Source organism: Canis aureus, chromosome 31 (genome assembly GCF_053574225.1).
Source record: "Canis aureus isolate CA01 chromosome 31, VMU_Caureus_v.1.0, whole genome shotgun sequence".
Taxonomy (NCBI): Eukaryota; Metazoa; Chordata; class Mammalia; order Carnivora; family Canidae; genus Canis; species Canis aureus.
This window is the reverse complement of record NC_135641.1, coordinates 21653692-21672362: the sequence shown is the minus strand read 5'-3', so window position 1 is coordinate 21672362 and position 18671 is coordinate 21653692. Positions and strand designations below refer to the sequence as shown.

Below are 18671 nucleotides of genomic sequence, written 5' to 3'. Positions count from 1 at the left end.
GAAGTGTTTGCACTAAATTTACTGCTTTCTAACACCAGCTCTGATTTTCCCAAGACTTTTCATCAAATATTTGTTCCAGATGTGAGCCTCTTCCCAGGGATCAAGACCCAAGTAAAAGGGCAAAGATGGAGGAGGCAAATACTTGTAAGAAACTAGCCAAAGCTTTTCAAGAATGTCTGTTCTATCCCAACTACACATACCTATGTGACCCCTTGAGGCCAGGACCTGTGTGCCTTCTAGTGATGGCATATATGTTGCTTAAAAAACTGCTGGCAAGTTTAGCTGGACATGGAACTTGAAATCCCTTCTCTAATGAACAGAGTTAATCTTCACACCCAAGCTGAGAAGAAAAGACAGAGCAAACCCTCAGATATGAAAGCCCTGCTTGACTTTTACAGGACCCGAAGAAAATCTGTTAGCTCTTCTCTTTCTGTACGGAGAGCTTCCCTTATGCCTTCACTGGTGCTGAGCCCATCATGGGAGGAAGGGCAAAAAAGGGCAAACCTGGTTACAAACCCTACTGTCCCAGCATCCTCCTGCTAGAAGCCAGAATGTGGCAGGATGAAGATCTGGCCTTCCTCAAACAGTGGTCACCATGTGAATCCATTAAGTGACTGAATACAGGCATTTCTAAATCTTGAACCGGCACTCAGATCTTCACTGCTACCTTTCCAAAAGCTTTATCTTCAATCAATAATACCCTACCAATTTAGAATAAATAATAATAGTAGTAGTAGTAATAATAATAGCTACCATTTATTGAGCACCTATTCTACTCTGTGCCAGGCACTGTGCTAGGCACTTTTCGTACAAGTCTAATTTAAATCCTCACAACAACCCTGTGAGGTAGGTATTATTATCATCATTTTACATATGAGGGAATTGAGGCTCAGAGAGATTAAGTAACTCTCTTATCACGAAACCAAAAAGTAGTAGAGCTGGGATTCAAGCCCAGAACAACCTGACTCCAATCCCGTGCTCCTATGAATTAGGGTAGAGGCGGGGGGAGAAGAAGGACCATATTCAAGAAAGACTGTTGAAGTGGAATGGATATGATATGCTGACTAGTAAGAGTTGGGGAAGAATTTAAGTCCATAAATGTTCCTAGCTGGTATGCCTATGTAGACTGTGCTAAAGATCATCAGAGTTGGAATTAAGGAGGAACACACTTGATGGGGGAAATGAGTTGAGTCCATATAGATATGTCCATGGTGACGTCCAGTGGATAACACAGATCTAAAATTTGGAGAGAAGTTGTGGCTGGAGATAGCCATTTTAGAATCACCAGTGTATCAGTGGCAATTGAGGACATCAGGATAGATGACACCATTTGGGTAGTAAACAGAGGAAAGAGAAGTGAACCAAAGATGGAACACTGGGAGCACCAACATAGAAGGCATGAGCAATAGTGGAGGAATTCTCAAGGGAGTTGAACAAGGCAGAATCAGAAAAGGAAAAGTATAGGAACCAGTCCTGTAGTGGTGGGAGAAAGCCATGGCCTTGGTTGGGAGCAAATCTAGAGCTCCTAGAACGTAAGCAAGACTGAGTCATGCCTCCAACACAGCCCTTGGTCACCAAATACCCCAGGAAGTACTTGTTAAATGAATAAATGCCAAAATATCTCTACCTTGGTTTGCCCCAGAGCCTGGAGCTTAAGACTGAATCCTACTCTTGACACCCCAGTCCTAAAAATATAGATGCCTCAGTCAGCCAGGAGAATTTATAGAAGAGGCTTAAAGAGAAAGTCATGATTTGCTTAAACTGGAGAATAAGGTAAAAAATAAAACCTAGCATTCAGGATTCCCAAAAGTCCCCCTACCCAACCTTTCTCTGGGGTATCATAGTGATTGTGAAATCACAGATGGTTGTGTGGGGTAAGGGGCAGGGTGAGAACAACCTGTCAGTTGCTTGGGAAGTCCTTTGCAGAGCCTAACCTGAGATCCAGCTTATGAGCTTTATCCAGGTAGGAGGATGATGGGGACATGTGTGGGAGGCTTGAGGGCTATAAGGGAGGGGACAGGGAAGTCGGGACCAGCCCTACGACCTGGGAGAGAGGGTCCGGCCCTCTGGGTAGGGACCAGCCCTGAGGCTTAAGTGAACTTGCATAGGCACATGTGTGTATGTGTGTGTGTGAGAGAAAGAGAGAAAGAGAGAGAGAGAGAGAGAGAGAGAGAGAGAGAGAGAGAGATGGGGCACTCTCGGGAAAGGGGAACAGAGTCTCTCATACATGGGTGAGAGTTTGGAGCCCTCCACAAAAGCCTAGTGACTCAACATGTTGAAGTGTAGGTGTGGGAGCTGAACATCCTTGGGAAGCCCTGAGGGGCTGCTGAAGCAGGGCTTCTGGTCTCCTCGGAGGCTGGGCCTCCCTTTGCTGGGGGCTCACAGAAAGTCAAACAGCCCGAAATTCTTGGCTGCTCCAGGCCCAGGAAAAATTGAGGGAAGAGAAAAGAAAGAAAAGAAATGTTTCAGGCCCAGAGGTGAGATGAGCCTGGTTAGTAGGGTTAGGGGTCTGATGGAACCAGCACATACAGCAGGCATGGGGGAGTATGGATATAGGGGTAGAACAGTTATGCTTCCTGGAAGCCGCTAGCAGCTCAGGCAACTTAGGAGGCCTTTCTGGGCTTCTAGTAAAGGCTAGCACAGGCTGGGATAGTGTGGATGGTTACTGGAAGTGACCACAGCTCTAGGATGCAGCACTGAAGCAGTGGCTGGGGTGGAGTAGGGTGGGTTGGGCAGTTAGAGGGGGGGTGGATGAAGCAAGTATTTTTTGTTGTCAGTAGTGCAGGGAAAAAGTTAAGAGATTGGCACACATGCTGGAGGCGATGCGGTTAATGAAGGGTGGATGTAGCTGGAAGGAAAGGTGCGAGGTTCCTGAGGGGAGAAACGTGGGGATAAAGGGGTGAACAGGCCCTCAGGGGGTCTGCGGGGGTCAATTCTTGAAGTGTATGTGGGGAATAAGGAGCAGCACCAGCAAGTCGGGTCCCAGTGACATGAAGGGTCCTGGGAGTCCTGCGCAGCGGTTAGTGGGTAGAGGGACAAGCTGGGTCCGGTGGCAGGTTAGGGGCCGCAGCGGCAATTGGTGGTGGGTGCACCCCGCCCTCACTGCGCCCAGCGAGCAGTTAGCGCGCCTGAATTTAGTTCAATTTATTTCCCTTTCAGGTACCAGACAAAGTAAAAAAGATGGACGGATGGAGAGAGGGACGCAGCCGCCCAGGTGTAGGGGTGGGACGGAAGTAGGGGAGGGGTCCTGTTCACATCACATCCACAAAGAACTCACTGGGGTTTCCCATGGCCATGCGGAAGGACTGTCTGCTGGCGGTCAGTTCGGGGGGCACGGAGGCCAGGTCGCGGCCCGGTGGGGCTCCTGGGGGCCCCATGGCCGCGGGCGGTGGGGGCATCATCAGCATTGGGGGACCGTAGAGAGGGGGTACGCCAGGGGGGCCGTAGCTCGGGTGCGTGTGGTGGCTGCGCAGGCTGCTGGCCATTGAGTGGTGGCTGCGGTGGCTATGCTCGCTGGCGGCAGGACCCGAGCGCTCGCTGGGTGCCCTTTCCCGAGGCCCCCGCAGGCTGCTGCGGGTTGTGTGGTCCGACTCGCTGCCGCTGCCGCCCGACTTCGAGTCCCCCGCCTTCGGGTCCTTCTCCTTCCGCCGGTCACTGCCGCTACGGTTGGAGCCACTGCTCCGGCTGCCTATAGGCGACAGGCAGGCCCCCAGCGGGGCATGTTCAGAGCTTGCAGAAGCAGTTTGGGGCTGTGCACCACCCTCCACCCCCTCCACCTTACCTTCACTGTGCTGACTGCTGGCGCTGCCCCCACCATAGCTGTACCCCAGTTCTGGGAAGCCTGGGTGTGGGTTGTAGGGGTGTGGGGGTGGCGGGTACTGGTAAGGGAAGGCCATGGGCCACGGCGCAGCCCCAGGGTGTGGCAAAGGGGCCAGAGTGTCCTGGTCAGAGGCTCCGCTGGAACCGTCGTGATCATGGAGGGACAAGTTGGCCATGTCTGTGGAGGGGAGGGGAGGCCCAGATGAGTTGGATCTGTGCCCTGCCCCCACACCCCTAGGTCAGGAGAGAGAGGTCCCCAGTCTAGGTCGGTACATTTACTATGACACCTAACAGCAGTGGAAGTTTATTCCCTAAATGAGAGGAGGCAGAGGTCAGAGATCTCTCACTTCTTCAGACCCACCCTGTGCCACCCACCGGAGATGGTGGAGAGGGAGACTGCAGACACAACACCAAGAAACACCTTCCTCAGGAAGGCCCTGAGTCCCCACCCCACTTCAGATGCTCCAGGCAGAATCCTGACACCCCACTCCCAGTCCCAGGGAGGCCCCCTTCCAAGTATTTGACAGTTTCCTCTCCTTCCTCAGTAAACTAGATGGGCAATGTTCTCTTCTGTTCACTTAAGGGAATATGAGAAACTGAAATAGCAGACAGGTATTGCAAACCTGCAAGTCATTGGGCATAATACAAAGCGCTTCAACTCATGCAAATGTTACCACCATCCTATGAAGAGGGAATTAGTCACATTTTTTCCAGGTGAGGAAAGTGAAGTCCAGAGAGGTTAAATGACCCACCTGAGGTCAATCCAAATTGTAGCCAGAGCAGAAGCTAGGAGTTGCTTACTTTCGTCTTACCTTTCCAGGTGAGTCATTAGTAAGAAGTAGGGAGCAGTTTGGGGAAATTTAGGTGAAATTTTGCCCTCACCCTTCACCTAGGGCTAAAAAAAAAAATACCCATTATAGGCCAAAACAAACAGGCCTTTCAGAGCCTCCCCATACAAAAGAAAGCCCTTGGCTCAGATCGATTTTCTGGTGCTGCTGTGGAAGGTGGAAAGGGATCCGAAAGAGAACAACTTAGGTGCCTCCTCTGTGTCCTCCACTCCATTCCCAGCCAGGCCTCATTCTTGACAGCACTCATCTCAGGGTATTAACATTACTTGTTTCATGTCTCTTGCTCCCACAGTAAACTGTGCAGTCCTTAAAGGCAAGGCTGCCCCGACCAATATTGGAATTACCTAAAAGGGGATACAAGGGGCCACCAAAGAGATTACGTGGCTGGGACACCCCTTGCTCACACCTCATCATACCAGGTCCCAGAGCTCTGAGAGAGCTAGAGTTGCCCTCCAGGCCAGGTGCTGGATACAGATGGAGCCCTTCGTTCCAAGTCCTTAAATAAGCCAGCCCAACCTTCCAGAGGAGAAGAGGTCAGGAGAGGTGGTCTGTGGAATCTACCGGCCAAGCCATCAACATGTTAAGGCCTGCAGCTAGCAGGGTGTAGTGGTGGTGAGAAGCAGGGGCCTGCCCTGGCTCATGCCCCAAGAGCTGGTGACTATTTCAGCCTCCAGGCTATTGTCCTGAAGGGAGTGACTGTGGGTTCCTGGGGATTCCAGATCTCCAGCTCTTTCCTTTGAGCCTGCCACATTCCCAGCTGAGGAGACCCTGGCCAGTGAGAAGCAAAAGACCTGTCAGCATATCTCTAACCTGGGCTTCTGGGGGCCTTGGCCATGGGTAGAAGACCCAAGAGGCTCCAGGGATAGAACAACATCTCTTAAGCAAAAATCACAGCTGTCTTGAGAAGCTATAGGGATCCTCGGAGGTTCAGGGCCAGGGCTGACTTATTCTAATGATGATAATAATAACCACACAGGATAGAGTAAGAAGCCATTAATTATAAGATGCACCCCAATTTCAGAGATACTGAAATGTGAAAGAAATGTTCATCTTAGAATCAATTAAGTTTATGAATAATGGAGAACATTTTAGAGCACTTACTGTGGGCCGAACATGGTGCTCAAAGCATTATACAAGGTCTTAACCTCTAAACAGCTCTGAGAGTTTCTAGTATTACCTCCAACTTACAGATCAAGAAATTAAGGGAATGAGAGGCTGTCACTTACTCATGTTCACAGTGAGAGCAAAGCTAGGATTTGAACTCAGACCTGTCCAACTTCAAAACCCTATGCACCTATCACCCTCCATCATGAACTTATGCCCTGCAGCAATAGCCTTTCTAGTTTTAGATCCTAATCTGAAGCATTTTAAAAGTTAGTTTTTGGACTTTAGCCAGTAAGCACCACTGGACTAACCAAAGACTCCCTGAGGTAGAGGCGGCTGCTGGGAGTGGGCCTCTGCTCCCAGCCCTGAGCAATGTTGTTCTGTTTTGAGGACTCCCCTTCCTTCCCAAGGGCTATCTACATGCTCAGGAAAAGAGGGGGTTCCCTGCACACCTTTACTCCTTAAAAGCCCTCATTAGCTTTGCACTCTCTCGAGATCAAGCCCAAACTGCTCGATGCAGCTTGCAGAGTCCCTCTATAAGATGGCCCTGACAGTTTCTCCAGTTTCATCCCAAGGCCTGGCCCACCCTCAAGGGTCTGAGAAGGCTGGGGACCTGGGGCCTCAGGCCAGCCCCAGGTCTGGCCTTGGTGGAACCTGCTTGGTGCTGGGAGGGTGATCAGGGGCCAACCATAGGACCTTTGTTTGACTCTGCTAGGACAATGCTTCGGCAACACCACACACCTACACAGCTCCAGATGGTAGTAAGTAAAAGGGCTCTAGAGCCAGAAAGACCTGGACCCAAGGCCTAACTCCTCTGCATCTGGCTGTGAGAATGGGTGGACTATTGAACTTCTCGAAGTCTCAGTTTCCTCAGCTGAAATAGGGATAGTGATCCATCTCCCTGAAGGTGAGGAGGCGGGGGTTGTGAGTACTGAGTGAGAGCAACATGATGCTTAGAAATAACCTGCATGGTGCCAAAAACAGAGGAGGCACTTTGAAAATGCCCACCCCAAGATGGGGACACAGAGCAGGTGAAAAGGCCCAACTGGGCTCTGCTTCTACTAGAGAAGGAAGCCTGGGTCAGCGCTCGAGCTGGGCCCCCAGCTTGGCTGCCCACTCCTGCTTCCCATGGGTGTCTGGGGGTCTGCTGCCACATCCCTGGGCACCTCCCCACTCCCAGCCAGGAGACGAGCAAGGAGGTCAGGGAGGCACATACTGCCACAGAGGTCACCGAAGATGTAGTAGCACTGCTCAGAGAAGGTGATCTTGTTGACAGTGTGGCGGATGAAGCCGGCTTTTAGCAGGTTGCTGGCATACTTGCGGGCCTCTCGCCGGTCAGTGAAGCCTTCCACGTTGTGGTATAGCCAGTCCACCACATCCGAGCCTAGGGGCAAGGCCGCCACTTGAATGGGAGGCCCACCTGACTTGGGCTCATCTGACCTCACAGAAGCCACAAGGCTGGGGCTGGTTCCAGCTCAAAGAAGTGGACCAAGGGAGATCTTCAGCCCCCAGCCTGCCCTTCCCAACACTCCCCACCCTGCCCTTCATCCCACCATGGGGCCCTCTCACCGATGAAAGCATTGGGGATGGTAATCTTGAGCCACATGCGGTCACGGACCTCCAGCCCAGATTCAGGGGAGGCCATGGCTTTTACAATGGCAGCCATGTCACTGTGGATGGACAGGTGGAAGTCATCTAGGCCTGGGGGTGGGAGGCAGAATGGTGAGGCAGAAAGGAGCTACAGAGTTAGGTAGAGAAGAGTCTGCATTGCAGTTCTACCACCCAAAAATCATGGACCAATGTTGAACGCACATTACTGACTTCTAGGACACTTAGTTTCCTCTTTTGTAAAAATAGGGACTTTAATATTTATTTTGCAAGGATTTTTTTTTTTTTAAAGTAGGCTCTATGCCCAATGTGGAGCCTGACACAGGGCTTGAATTCACAACCCTGAGATCAAGACCTGAGCTGAGGTCAAGAGTCCAATGCTTAACCAACTGAGCCACCTAGGCACCCCATATTTTGCAAGGATATTTGAAGAGAGAACTAAATAATGTAAGTGAAGGTGCTTAGCATACTGTATAATATGAGTGCTATAGTAAAAATGGCAGTTTTTTTACTGAGTGCTTACTTTATGCCACATACTAGAATTGAAGCTTCATTTATATCCTCTCATTAAACCTCCATCCGTCGCCTCAGAACCTGGTAGAGTGCAGATCATTGGTCCCATTTTACTAGAGGAAACTGAGGCTTGCTGGGTGTTCAGTACAGGTTCAGAGGCAAACACTGTTTAGTGAGGGTCGGGTGTCCACTGAGGGAAGAAGCTGCAGTGTGAGGTAGCTGGAATGAATTCAGCCTCCTCTCCAGCCCGCTATGACTTTTAAGCAAGAGTCTCCATGTGGGCTTTAATCAGTCCCTCCCACCTGACCGCATCTGCTGGGCCTAGGGGGCAGGGTTGGGCACTCACGCTCTGTGTCAGGGATGGAGCTGGTGATGGAAGAGCTGGTGGAGGTGATGGTGCTCAGGGAGGGGCTCATGCCATAGGCAGGGAAGGTGCCGGTCATGGCTGCAGTGTGGGAGACCCAGGCTGCAGGGTCAATGGGCCGGATGGGCTCACCTGCAGGGAGGATGAGAGGTCAGGGGCTGTCCACCCTGCCCACTGCCAGGCCCAATAGGGTAGGTATGAGGGTTCAGGCAACACAGAAGGAAGGAGAGACAGGGTTCACATGTGCCAAGCACCAGCTTTAGGGCCAAGTCCCCCAACCACTTACTCCTGGGCAGTGTGAAGCAACCACGTGGACTTGGGTCCCAGCACTTGGCTACAGTCAGGGTGATGGGCCTGAAAGCAAGGGTGTCCCTAGTAAGGGCAGGATACGCGGAATCTAGACCAATCCCCTGGCATGATGGCCAGAAATTCCTGCCCTCTCCTTCCCAATGTCCCATGCCATCCATACCCCGGTTTGTGCACAATCTCCCGCAGCACCCGGACTGCGTCGTCATTACTCATGTTCTCAAAGTTGATCTCGTTTACCTGGGTGAGAGGACCAGAAGTGGGATAAGCAGCTGGGTTGGGGAGGTGAGTAGGGAGGCTGACCTTAGTGGATCAAGAGGTCTTCCCCCTACCAAGAAGTGGGCTCTAAATGAGCAGGGTGCAGGGGACAGGGATTATCTCCCTACTCCCCATCCACACCACCATTCCAGGTGGGCAACGGTACCTGCAACAGCATATCTCCTGGCTCAATGCGTCCATCTGCAGCCACAGCCCCACCCTTCATGATAGAGCCGATATAGATGCCTCCGTCACCACGCTCGTTGCTTTGGCCCACGATAGAGATGCCCAGAAAGTTGTACTTTTCTACAGAGAGTGATACAACCTTAAGAGGGAAACAAAGTTCCTACCCAGATTCTGAACCCCTTATTAGAAAAGGGTGGAAAGGGATTGGGATGAACATTCACTGAACCTGAATCAGGCCCTGTGTTCAGCATGGTCAAGCATACTTCCATTTAGTCCTTGCTAGCTCTGCTGCAGGGATTCTTAGTCCCATTTTACAAAGCAGGCAACCGAGGTTCGGAGAACTTCGATAACTTTTCTAAGCCATTAAGTGGCAGAGCCAGGATTCAAACTCAGACTTAAATTCCAAGGTTGGGGCTCTTTTCACTACATCGAGCTATCTCCTAAAGACAGTACCTAAGGCAGAAATCAGAGAACAACAAGCAATGCTGAAAAACGGAAAGGGGATAGGAATCAGAAATTACTTCCTCCAGGAAGCCTTCCCTGCTGTCATCCTCTGCTTCCACACCTCTCTGTGCTTGTCTCTGCCATAGCCCTGATCTTGGGATATGGAAATGACCAGTTTATGTACTAGCTTATGTTCATGAGAGAGCGCTCCTCAGGGGCAGGAAACATTAACCTTTTTTTTTTTTTTTTTTTTAGGAAACATTATCTTGTATTTCGCTGAGCTCCTGCCTGGTGTCTGGCATACAGCAGGAGCTCAAGAGTATTATTTCACCAGACTCACCCATGTTGAGAGTGACTGTGATGATGTTGAGTGACATGGTAGAGTCCGTGATGCTGCTGAAGGATGAGGACTGGAATAGACAGAGGCCCTGTCTGTCGCAGTGGCCGCTGGGGTGGCAAGAACTCACTGCTCCCAACTAGCTCCTCCTCGAGGTGAGCCCTCAGCGCTCCCTCCCCTCTAAGGCTCAAACGCTGGCCCGATAGGAGGGGATCTAAGGAAGCACAACACCCTGGGTCTGCCTGGACAGGGCTCAGTGTACCCCCACCCATCCTTGGCATCTCAGGCCCGTACCCGCTCAATCCGTGAAACCTTCTGCTTCCTCCGCCGCCGCTTATGTCTTCTCATCAGGCGTGAGGCGCTGCTCTGTTCTGTGGAGCTGCTGAACCTGGAGGGCCCACAGTCGTTCCCCACCAGGCTGGCCCAGCCCTGCCCCATAAGAGGCACTGCGGGGCCCAAGTCCCCCATGCAAAACCCACTGCCCTCCCAGGGTACCACCATCCTGGGAGGTGAGGGGGTCAGGACTGTTCAGGGGTCACCTGCCCCAAAGTACCAATGAACCCAAAGCCCCACCTGCTGGTGGAGTCATCCTCATCCGAATCAAAGAAGCTGGTGGTCTCTAACTCGCTGCTCATAAGGGTGGATGAGCTATCATAACCCCCTGGTTCTCGCCGCCGTTCCCCCTTTGCAGTTCCATTTAGCCGGGTTGCTGTGGGAATAGAGGCAGCTGGGTTCGCAGTGCTGACACAGGAGGGAAGGGAGGACACAGGGCTGGGCTAAGGGCTGTGCTGCGGGCAGGCACATCCAGAGCTCAGGAAAGGGCAGAGAAGTGGGTAGCTGAATGGAAGCAGTGAGGAAGGTGTAGGGGTGGGGAGGGGAGACATCTGTTTAGGAAAGACGCACTGTGCTCTGGGCCGTCCCTCCTGCGTGGCCGCTCACGCTGGGCAGATACCAAGGAGTCCGTCTCTGTGTCATTGTCCAGGTTCTCCTGGCTGCCTCCACCAGCATGAGGGCTACAGGGAAGAGAAGACTTGGTGGGAGAGGGGGCAGGCTGGGGGCTCCCTCCTCCCCCAGCCCTTGGCTGAGCAGATGCAGCCCTCTCCCATGGGCCCGCTCCACTCTCAGGTCACACTCACTGGAATGATGGGGGCCGGGAGTCCCCAATGCCTCCTGTGCGCTCCATGGGCGGTGGCAGGTCTGATGGGTTGTCAGCACAGAAGGGAGCTGCCTCTGGGTGTGAGCCCTCAGCAGACACCAACTGATGGGGATAGAATGGGTGGGTAGTGTGGTACAGGGGCACCAGGGAAAAAGCAGATAGTTGGCTTCTGGCCGGGCATGCAGCCTTGGGGAGAATGAAGCAGGGGGCATGGAGGAGAAGAGATAGGACTGTGAAAGGTCAGCTGTGATGAGGAACGGACTCACTGCTGGTAGACGGTGAGGATGGGGGGCATGAGCTATTGTAGCGGGATGGGGACAGAGAATAAGGGTCAGTGGTCCAAGGGAGAAGTTGGCTGGAAGCTCAGGCAAAGTGCCTCAAAGGGCAAAGGAGACATTTGTGTCTCCAATGAGTGTTTCTCACCCCTTCCTTCCCCACATTCCACCCCCACCCCTCACCTTTCACTAAGGCTACAGAATCCGGAGTGAGAAACAGTTCAGGTAGAAAACTCAGGGGAAATTCAGATACTGAAGGATAAACCCACCAGCTACAATCTTAGTTATGCTTTTCCTCTGTCTAGCCCACCACAGGAACGCAAGAAGAGAGAGGGCTAAGGAGGGCTCCTTACCCAGGACACCACCCGGCCATTGAAGCAGGGCAGCTTGGCATTGTCGTCAGAAATCTCCTCCTTCACCACTCTGCAGGGAAAGGGTGGGGGTGTCAGAATGAGCTTTCTGGGGTAGAAATGGAAGTGTCATCACAATCCTAACTCAGGGGGTCCTTTCTCCACCCTAAACTGGGAATCATGCCACTAACCTAAGCCTATTCAAGTGGGAGCAGAAGTGGGGAACACTTAGGGACAGCTCTTTAGCACCACCAGGAAGACAACAGCCCTGTCCAGGCCATGTGTCATCCTAGGGTGTCCTCTCAGTCATCAGGTGATTGCAAATTACACCTGACAAAGTGTTATCTGCCCTGAGAGTGGCTACTCCCTAGAACCTGAGAGTGCTTAGCCCAGCCCAACATAGCTCTTCTGGGCTGGACTTATTCTTTCCCTCTGACCCTAAACAAGGAAAAAGCACACCCTTATTTCTGTCTTTCCCTTCTTGGGAATCTTGACATTCTTTTGGGAGGTGTGGATGATGAGTTTAGGAAAGAGAAGGGGGAAAGGTATTTACTGAACATCCTCCACTGCCATTATGATAATAGTACAAACTGCTCTCATTTACTGGGCATGTATCATGGGCCAAGCACTAAGCTACTTGCATCACTTCTTTTTATACTCACAGCATTGCTAAGATAGATACAGTAACTAAGGCTTAGTAGGTTCAGAGATTCACTTACAGTCACACCACTAATAAGAACTGGAATTTGAATCCTGGTCAGTGTGATTCTTCAGCCTTTATTCTTACCTATTATACCATCTTATCTTCCTGTAGTAAGAATGTGTAATATTCACATCACCTTCATTGTATGGACAAGATCCTCATTTTATGAATAAAGAAATGGAGAAACATTCAGTAGACATGGGAGAAACATGTCCCAGGTCACAAAGCTGGAAGATGTCAGAGATGGAATTCAACGCCAAGCTTTCCTGACTCCAAAACCCATGGTCTTTTCATAGTATTTCACATTTTTCCCCATACAGTGACAGGTGATGTGGATCTGTGTGTGTGGCGCGGGTGTGGGGAGACAGTGATGTGGGATATGGAGGGGGTGGATGTGTACACAGGCATGTAGTTTGGCTAAAGGGATGCATCAAGGCAAGAAGTCAGACCATGATTACAGTTTGGGGCCAGGGAAAGGAACGGAAAAGTTTGATGGCTGCAGACTGTGTCAAATAACCCAGGAGTACAGAGAGGGAAAGATGTGATCGGGGACAAGACAAGATCGGGGACACATGCCTGGTTGTGAGCAGAGAGAAAATAGCAAGGAAGGAAGCTGGGAAGCCTAGTCCTGTTCTTGGAGCAGCTTCTGCCCAGAGCCGGGAACGTGCTTGGCTCTTTGTGATGCTCACATTCTTGGACTCACCGCCAAGTCTGAAGACGGAGCCTGCCCTTCTCCCTCCCACCCAGCTCTGGTTCCTCCACCATTTCCAACCCCACAAAGACCCTGGGAAAGCAGCTCTAATTATCCTGGTCAAGCCATAATGGCAGAAAGCCTAGGGATAGAATGTGCTAAAAAGAAGGGACACAGAGGTAGCTCAGAGTCACCAGCCAGTCTTGGCTACAGGGTACCCGAAGCTTGCACCCCATTATGGGAACTGGGGCTCAAAAGAAAATGGGGTATGTGGGTCACAGGGCAGATGATCTGCTCTGGAGAGGGTCTCCCTGTGGTGGGAAACTGCTGCTGAGTCCCCCCCACCCCCTTCCCCAGCAGGCCCCATCACACAGCTCCATGCTACAGATGTTTCCTCTCTTTCTAGGGGTCACCAACAGGTCACCAAGGCTCTGCTGACTCATATGGATCAGCTGATCTTCAGCAACAGCCTTGGGGGACCTCAGACAGTCCTCCCCTCCCACCATGGAGATGAATGCCTCAGGGGCTCAGCGTTGCACAGCATTAACACACACACTCTCTCTCTCTCCCTCACACACACACACACACACACACACACACAGGCCCCAAGCAGAGTTGAACAAATCTGGGTTTTAATTCTGCCACTTATTAGCCCTCCTATCTTAGAGAAGTTTCTTAACTTTTCAAGCCTTTGTCTTGTCCTGGTAACTGGGATTTGTGAATGCCTGGCATGATCTAGGCTTACAATAAAAGCTTGTTATTAACCGTGTCAATTTTTAGCAAGTTCCACACTCTCTTTCCAACTAGGTGTAAGCTCCTAAGGGCAGAGACCAAACAAATCTGCGTATCACTCATCATCATTCATTCAATTAAAAAGCCTTTACTAAGAACCCAGCAGGCTTTAAATCCTGCGCTTGCCATTGTATAAACCTCAAGAAGCATCAGACCAGGAGTCTAAAAAAAAACCAGGAGTCTACCTTGTCCTTAGAGGTTATGGCCCAATGGATAGTTCATACAACTATATGGTAAGTAGGAAGTGGTCAGAACCTGAGAGCAGCAGATGTGTTCACTGGACAGACAGCTGTTGAGTATTACTTAGGTGTCAGGTCCTGGCTAGGAGCTTGGTATGTGTAAGGATAAAGAGGATAAAGTCCTATAACTTTAAAAGCTAAACGCAGAGGATGGGAAATTGTGGACCTGGGGAAGACAAGGGAAGAGCAGTGTGCTCTGGGTAGAAGGCCCAGAGGCTGGGCAGTATGTGATGTGGAGCAGGGAGCAGCATAGTTGGTAGCCCAACTTCCCAAGATGCTCCTGCCCACGGCTCAAGGTCACTCTAGCATCCATCCACCAACTCCCTCAGTGCTGAAAATGTTTATTTTTCCTCCATTTCCCAAGTCATTTAAGAGGGTCCTTTCTGCTTTAGCTTGACAAGTACTTCTGGAGACCAGATGGGAGATGGGGAGTCCTCACGCCCTACAAACCAGAACTTCATAGGGTGAGCCTGGAGAGCAGGCTCTGACCTACTGTCCCATCTGTCAGCAGGGGTCGATGGCCTCTGCCCGACCCTGGTCTCATGGGGCTAGGATAAGTGGCAGCCCTATCACCTTTACAGTTTGCCAAGGCTCAGCATCTCCCTCAGAGAGCATGTATCTGTTCAGTGGTGATAATAATAACACCTACCATTGTGTGATTAAGGTCATAGACTTTGGAGCCAATTTCTTATGCAGAATCAAGCTCTGCCACTTACTTAGCTGTATGGCCTTGAGTTAATTAAGTTTTCTCTGTGCTCTAGTTTCTTCAACTATAAATCGGAGATATTACTGCTTATTTCATAGGGCTGTTAAGATGATTGAATGAGTAAAGATTTGAAAAGCATTTAGACCAGTGCATGCACACTGAAGCACCATAGAAAGAGTCTGTTAAATAAATAAATGAAATATATATACTTCTCAGTCACGAGTTTTCTGTGACAAGACAGCCCTACCAGCCCTCTCCTGCTCAATAATCCTTCTGTGGATAAAAACAAAATCTCCTCCTTTAGCTTTGTTCTCAACCCTGTTAAAACAGTCTACTATAATATTTTGCAAAAGATGACTCAAGTACCACTAATGTATGAAAGATTGCTTCAAGTGCACCTGAATGTTTAATTCAGTAGTTAAGTATTTATTTTTAACATATTTGAGAAATACAAATAGAAAATCAAACCTTGATTTCATATTACTGATTGGGTCAAGCTAAGAAAGAATGAGTGAACTGATAGTAGATTTAAAGAACAATAAGTCAACAGTAAGCAGATGTAATGGGGTTTTTCCTATAACTGCAGTTAGGCCTGGCTTGACAGCAGCCTGGGGGTAGTGGGAGGCAGCCCAGAGAGGTATAGGTTTAGGAGGTGGGGGCTAAACCCAGTGGGTTCAGAGGTGAGATAAGGGTGGAGACACAGGCCTGTCTTAGTCCCTCAAAGGCATCTGGTCCCAGGGTGGCTCCAGCACACTCTAGCTGATTGCCCTTATCCCATACCCTGAGGCTGCATCTTGTTCTTTTCCAAATCTATTTTTCTCTTACCAGGCCAAGGCATCTGTCCCCTCACTCTCACCCCTTGCAGATCGATCCCTCTTCAGAATCTTCCAATCAGGGGTGTCCGTCTCTGGACTGAAGCCAGACAACCATCACAACACCAGGAATACCCCACCCCAGGGTAGGAAGAACAACAGAAGAATGGTCAAAAGCTGCATAGCCCTTCCCACTGTACAAAGCACTCTCACACAGAATCTCATGGGCTCATCAAACCCTGAGTTCCGTGGGGAAAGGTGACAGCAAAACATGCTAGGTAGAAGAGAGAAGGTGCTTGCTTTCTAGGGCCAAGAGGGCAGGGGTCCTGGAAGAGAAGCCAGAGTCATCAACACAGGGAAGGAGAATGTCTCCCCTCACTCAGCTCTGAGGCCTCAGCTCCAGGGAGCAGTGCAGGCCTCAGACTGGGGTTGGAGAGACAGCCTTTAGGCCTGGAGGGCTGGGGAAAGCCTTCCCCACAGGCCTCCAGGCCCAGTGCCCAGTTACTGTGGGACAGGCAAGTCTGGGGGCCTCCCCCTCCCCCAGTCCCCTGGGAGTTGTGGGGGGGGGGGCGAGGGGATGGGCTAGACTCCCCCTCCCAGGCCAGCTGCTACAGAACCTTCCGGGCTCCAACATTCCATCCCCTCTTAAAGGGGAAGTGGCTGCTTCCAAACTCCGCCTGTCCAAAGCCCTGCAGCTGGGTGGAGAAGACCCCGCCAGGGAGAAGATGAAGAACACCAAGAGACTCTTCCTGGCCCTCCCATCCAGGCTCTGAGGCCCTTTCCAAGATCTCCCCCTTGGCCACCATCTGGAGGGGAAATCAGCACCTAGGCCAGGGGGGACTTCTCAGGGGTCAGGCACTCCAATTCCCTGACAACATCCTGAACACCCCACAAGGAAGGGGAGACAGCTAAATAAACATTAGGTCTGCTGGCTTAGCTTGCAACCTGGCCCCTGAAAACCCCTTCACCAACTCCCCCTCCCCCCAGTTCAAAGTCCCACTGCATAGCCCCTGTATGCACTACTCCAAATATGGCTGAGTGGTGGAGCTGAAAAGATGGAGAGGGCAAAGGCCGAGTGCCAAACACCCCAATTCTATGCTAAAAAGGTGGCTCCCTTGGCAGGCGGACGGCTGGGGACTCGGCTCTGGAATCGGGTGGGGGTGTGTGTGTCTAAGTGGGCCGCTGGTCTCTGAGGAGGTGAAGGGGGCTTGGAACTCTGGTTGCTCTTGGGGAGCTGGACGTCCTCCTAAAATGGGGGGGCTAGGTCCCCCCCCAAGGTAAAAGGAGAGTCCCTAAAGGGGCTGGCACTCCAGCCTCTGAAAAAGCCAGGCGGCCCCCCAAATGGCCAGGTCGCCGCCTGGAATCCAGAGTAGGGCCAGAAGCCAGTGCAGCAAGGGGAGCCCAAGCTGGCCCCGCGGGCCCCGAGAAGCCGGGAGGGCCGGGGTCCCCCGGAGGTGAGGCGGGGGCCATCCTCACCCGAAATCGTCGTCCATAGACTTGAAGAAGAACTTATAGCTGGGTCGCTGCAGAACGCCCTTAAAGTCAGCCAAGGTGACGCGCTCGGCGGGCAGGGGCAGCTTCACCAGGTACGGCGTCTCCTGCCCGTCCAGGTGGTAGATGATCTTGGTCTCGCCCATGGCTCCGGCCTCGGGGCCCGCGGCCCGCGCGCGGCCTGCTCCGGCGGCCGGGCCGGGCCGGGCCGGGCCGGGCCTCTGGCGGCGGCGGCGGCGGCGGCGGCGGCGGCGGCGGCGGCGGCGGCGCGCGGCGGGCCCAGCGGCTCAGCCTCGCTCGGCGGCCGGCCGCGGCGCCAGCTCCCTTGTTCTCCGGCCGCTCCCGGGTCCCAGCGCCGCCTGCCGCCGCCGCGGCCGCCGCTTCCGCTCCCCACTCGCCCCGCTCCGCTGGCGACGGCGACTCTTCCGGCGGCCGCGGCCCTCCCGGCTCTGCGCCGCGGCTCGGCCCGCTCCCCTCCCCCGCCCCCGCCCCCGCCCCCGCCCCCGGGCGGCCCCGCCCCGCCCCGGCGCGAGCCCCGCCCCGCCCCCGGCCGCCGCCGAGCCGCGCTGGCCTCTCGGCAGATGGCCGGGCCTCGCCGGGCCCCGCGGACGCCCCGCCCACCCGCCGGGCGCAGAGCTCGGCCGCGGCGCTGCGGCCCCCGGCCCGCGGGGAGCCTGGTGGCGGGCGCCCGGGCCCCCGGACCGCGGAGGGCGGCTCTCACCAGGAGGGCCGCCCTCTCGGACTCCTCAGGGCCTCGGCTCCGGACCCGAGGCGGAAGCGCTGTGCCCCAGCAGCCCGGGGTCACTTTGGTGGTGGTGGTGGGGGGGGGGGGGGGTGGCTCTGACCAGGTGTGGATGGGGGAAAGTGACCTTCACATGGTCCTTTTAGGGTCTGTTGGAAAACATAGCTGCTGTCACTGAGTCTTCCAAATTAAGTTCCTTGAGAATAGAACAGAATCGAGTTCTGATTCCCTCTAGCCTCACTGCAATTTCTAGGTGCAGAGCAGTCAGTGGCTTCATAAATGGACTGAGGCTAAATGAGCACAAGAATGAAAATGAGTGCATGACTGGGACGGTAAGTCTCAAACCAGAATTAGGTATAATCTATCCCTGATAGATCTCCTCACCTCTTAGCTATCTATCTGATATATCTATCTATTTACTTATTTAGATTTTATTTATTCATGACAGACACACAGAGAGGCACAGACACAGGCAGGGGGAGAAGCAGGCTCCGCACTGGGAGCCTGATGCAGGCAGGACTCTGTCCCAGGACCCAGGATTCCTACGTGAGCGGAAGGCAGATGCTCAACCCCTGAGCCACCCAGGCATCCCACCTCTTAGCTTTTAATTCATTTAATAAGTGAGTGCCCACTAAGGTGCAAGGCATGCTGCAGGGGATAAAGTGAAGACAAGACAGATAAGGCTGACCTCAGTCTGGACTTTCACTCATCTGAAAGGAGACACACAAGCTTGTAATAAATAACTTCAGAGTGACAAACGCTATGAAAAAGATAAAATGGAGTGATGTGGTAGTAAAAAGGAGAAGAGAACCATGGGTGATTAGAGAAAGCCTCTTCCATTTGAGCGAAGGAATAAAATGGAAAAAGAGGAGCACCTGGGTGGCTAGGTCCCTTAACCAATCTACCTTTGGTTCAAGTCACGATCAT

The 18671-nt window shown here is 52.5% G+C and overlaps 1 protein-coding gene and 1 long non-coding RNA gene across 3 annotated transcripts; one reads left to right on the top strand and one right to left on the bottom strand.

The window, feature by feature from the left end:
* Positions 1–734: 734 nt before the first annotated feature.
* Positions 735–17203, bottom strand: DVL3 (dishevelled segment polarity protein 3). Of its 2 annotated transcripts, XM_077879858.1 has the most exons (16): positions 16988–17203; positions 11572–11641; positions 10924–11045; positions 10691–10800; positions 10361–10496; positions 10082–10175; positions 9791–9860; positions 8987–9126; positions 8726–8802; positions 8543–8610; positions 8239–8388; positions 7341–7472; positions 6988–7155; positions 3782–3997; positions 3278–3688; positions 735–2411 (listed from the first exon to the last, which is right to left on the bottom strand). In XM_077879858.1, exons 1-16 carry the CDS (start codon positions 17146–17148, stop codon positions 2380–2382), a joined length of 2157 nt encoding a protein of 718 aa, XP_077735984.1. In that variant the 5' UTR covers positions 17149–17203; the 3' UTR covers positions 735–2379. The 2 variants fall into 2 exon arrangements, with proteins under 2 accessions (XP_077735984.1, XP_077735985.1); XM_077879859.1 differs by having other exon boundaries at positions 735–3688.
* LOC144302493 (uncharacterized) lies at positions 3149–13927 on the top strand. The gene is made up of 4 exons (XR_013369394.1): positions 3149–6678; positions 7675–7826; positions 9706–9942; positions 11524–13927. It is a non-coding gene; the product is annotated as an uncharacterized LOC144302493 (long non-coding RNA).
* Positions 17204–18671: the final 1468 nt, after the last annotated feature.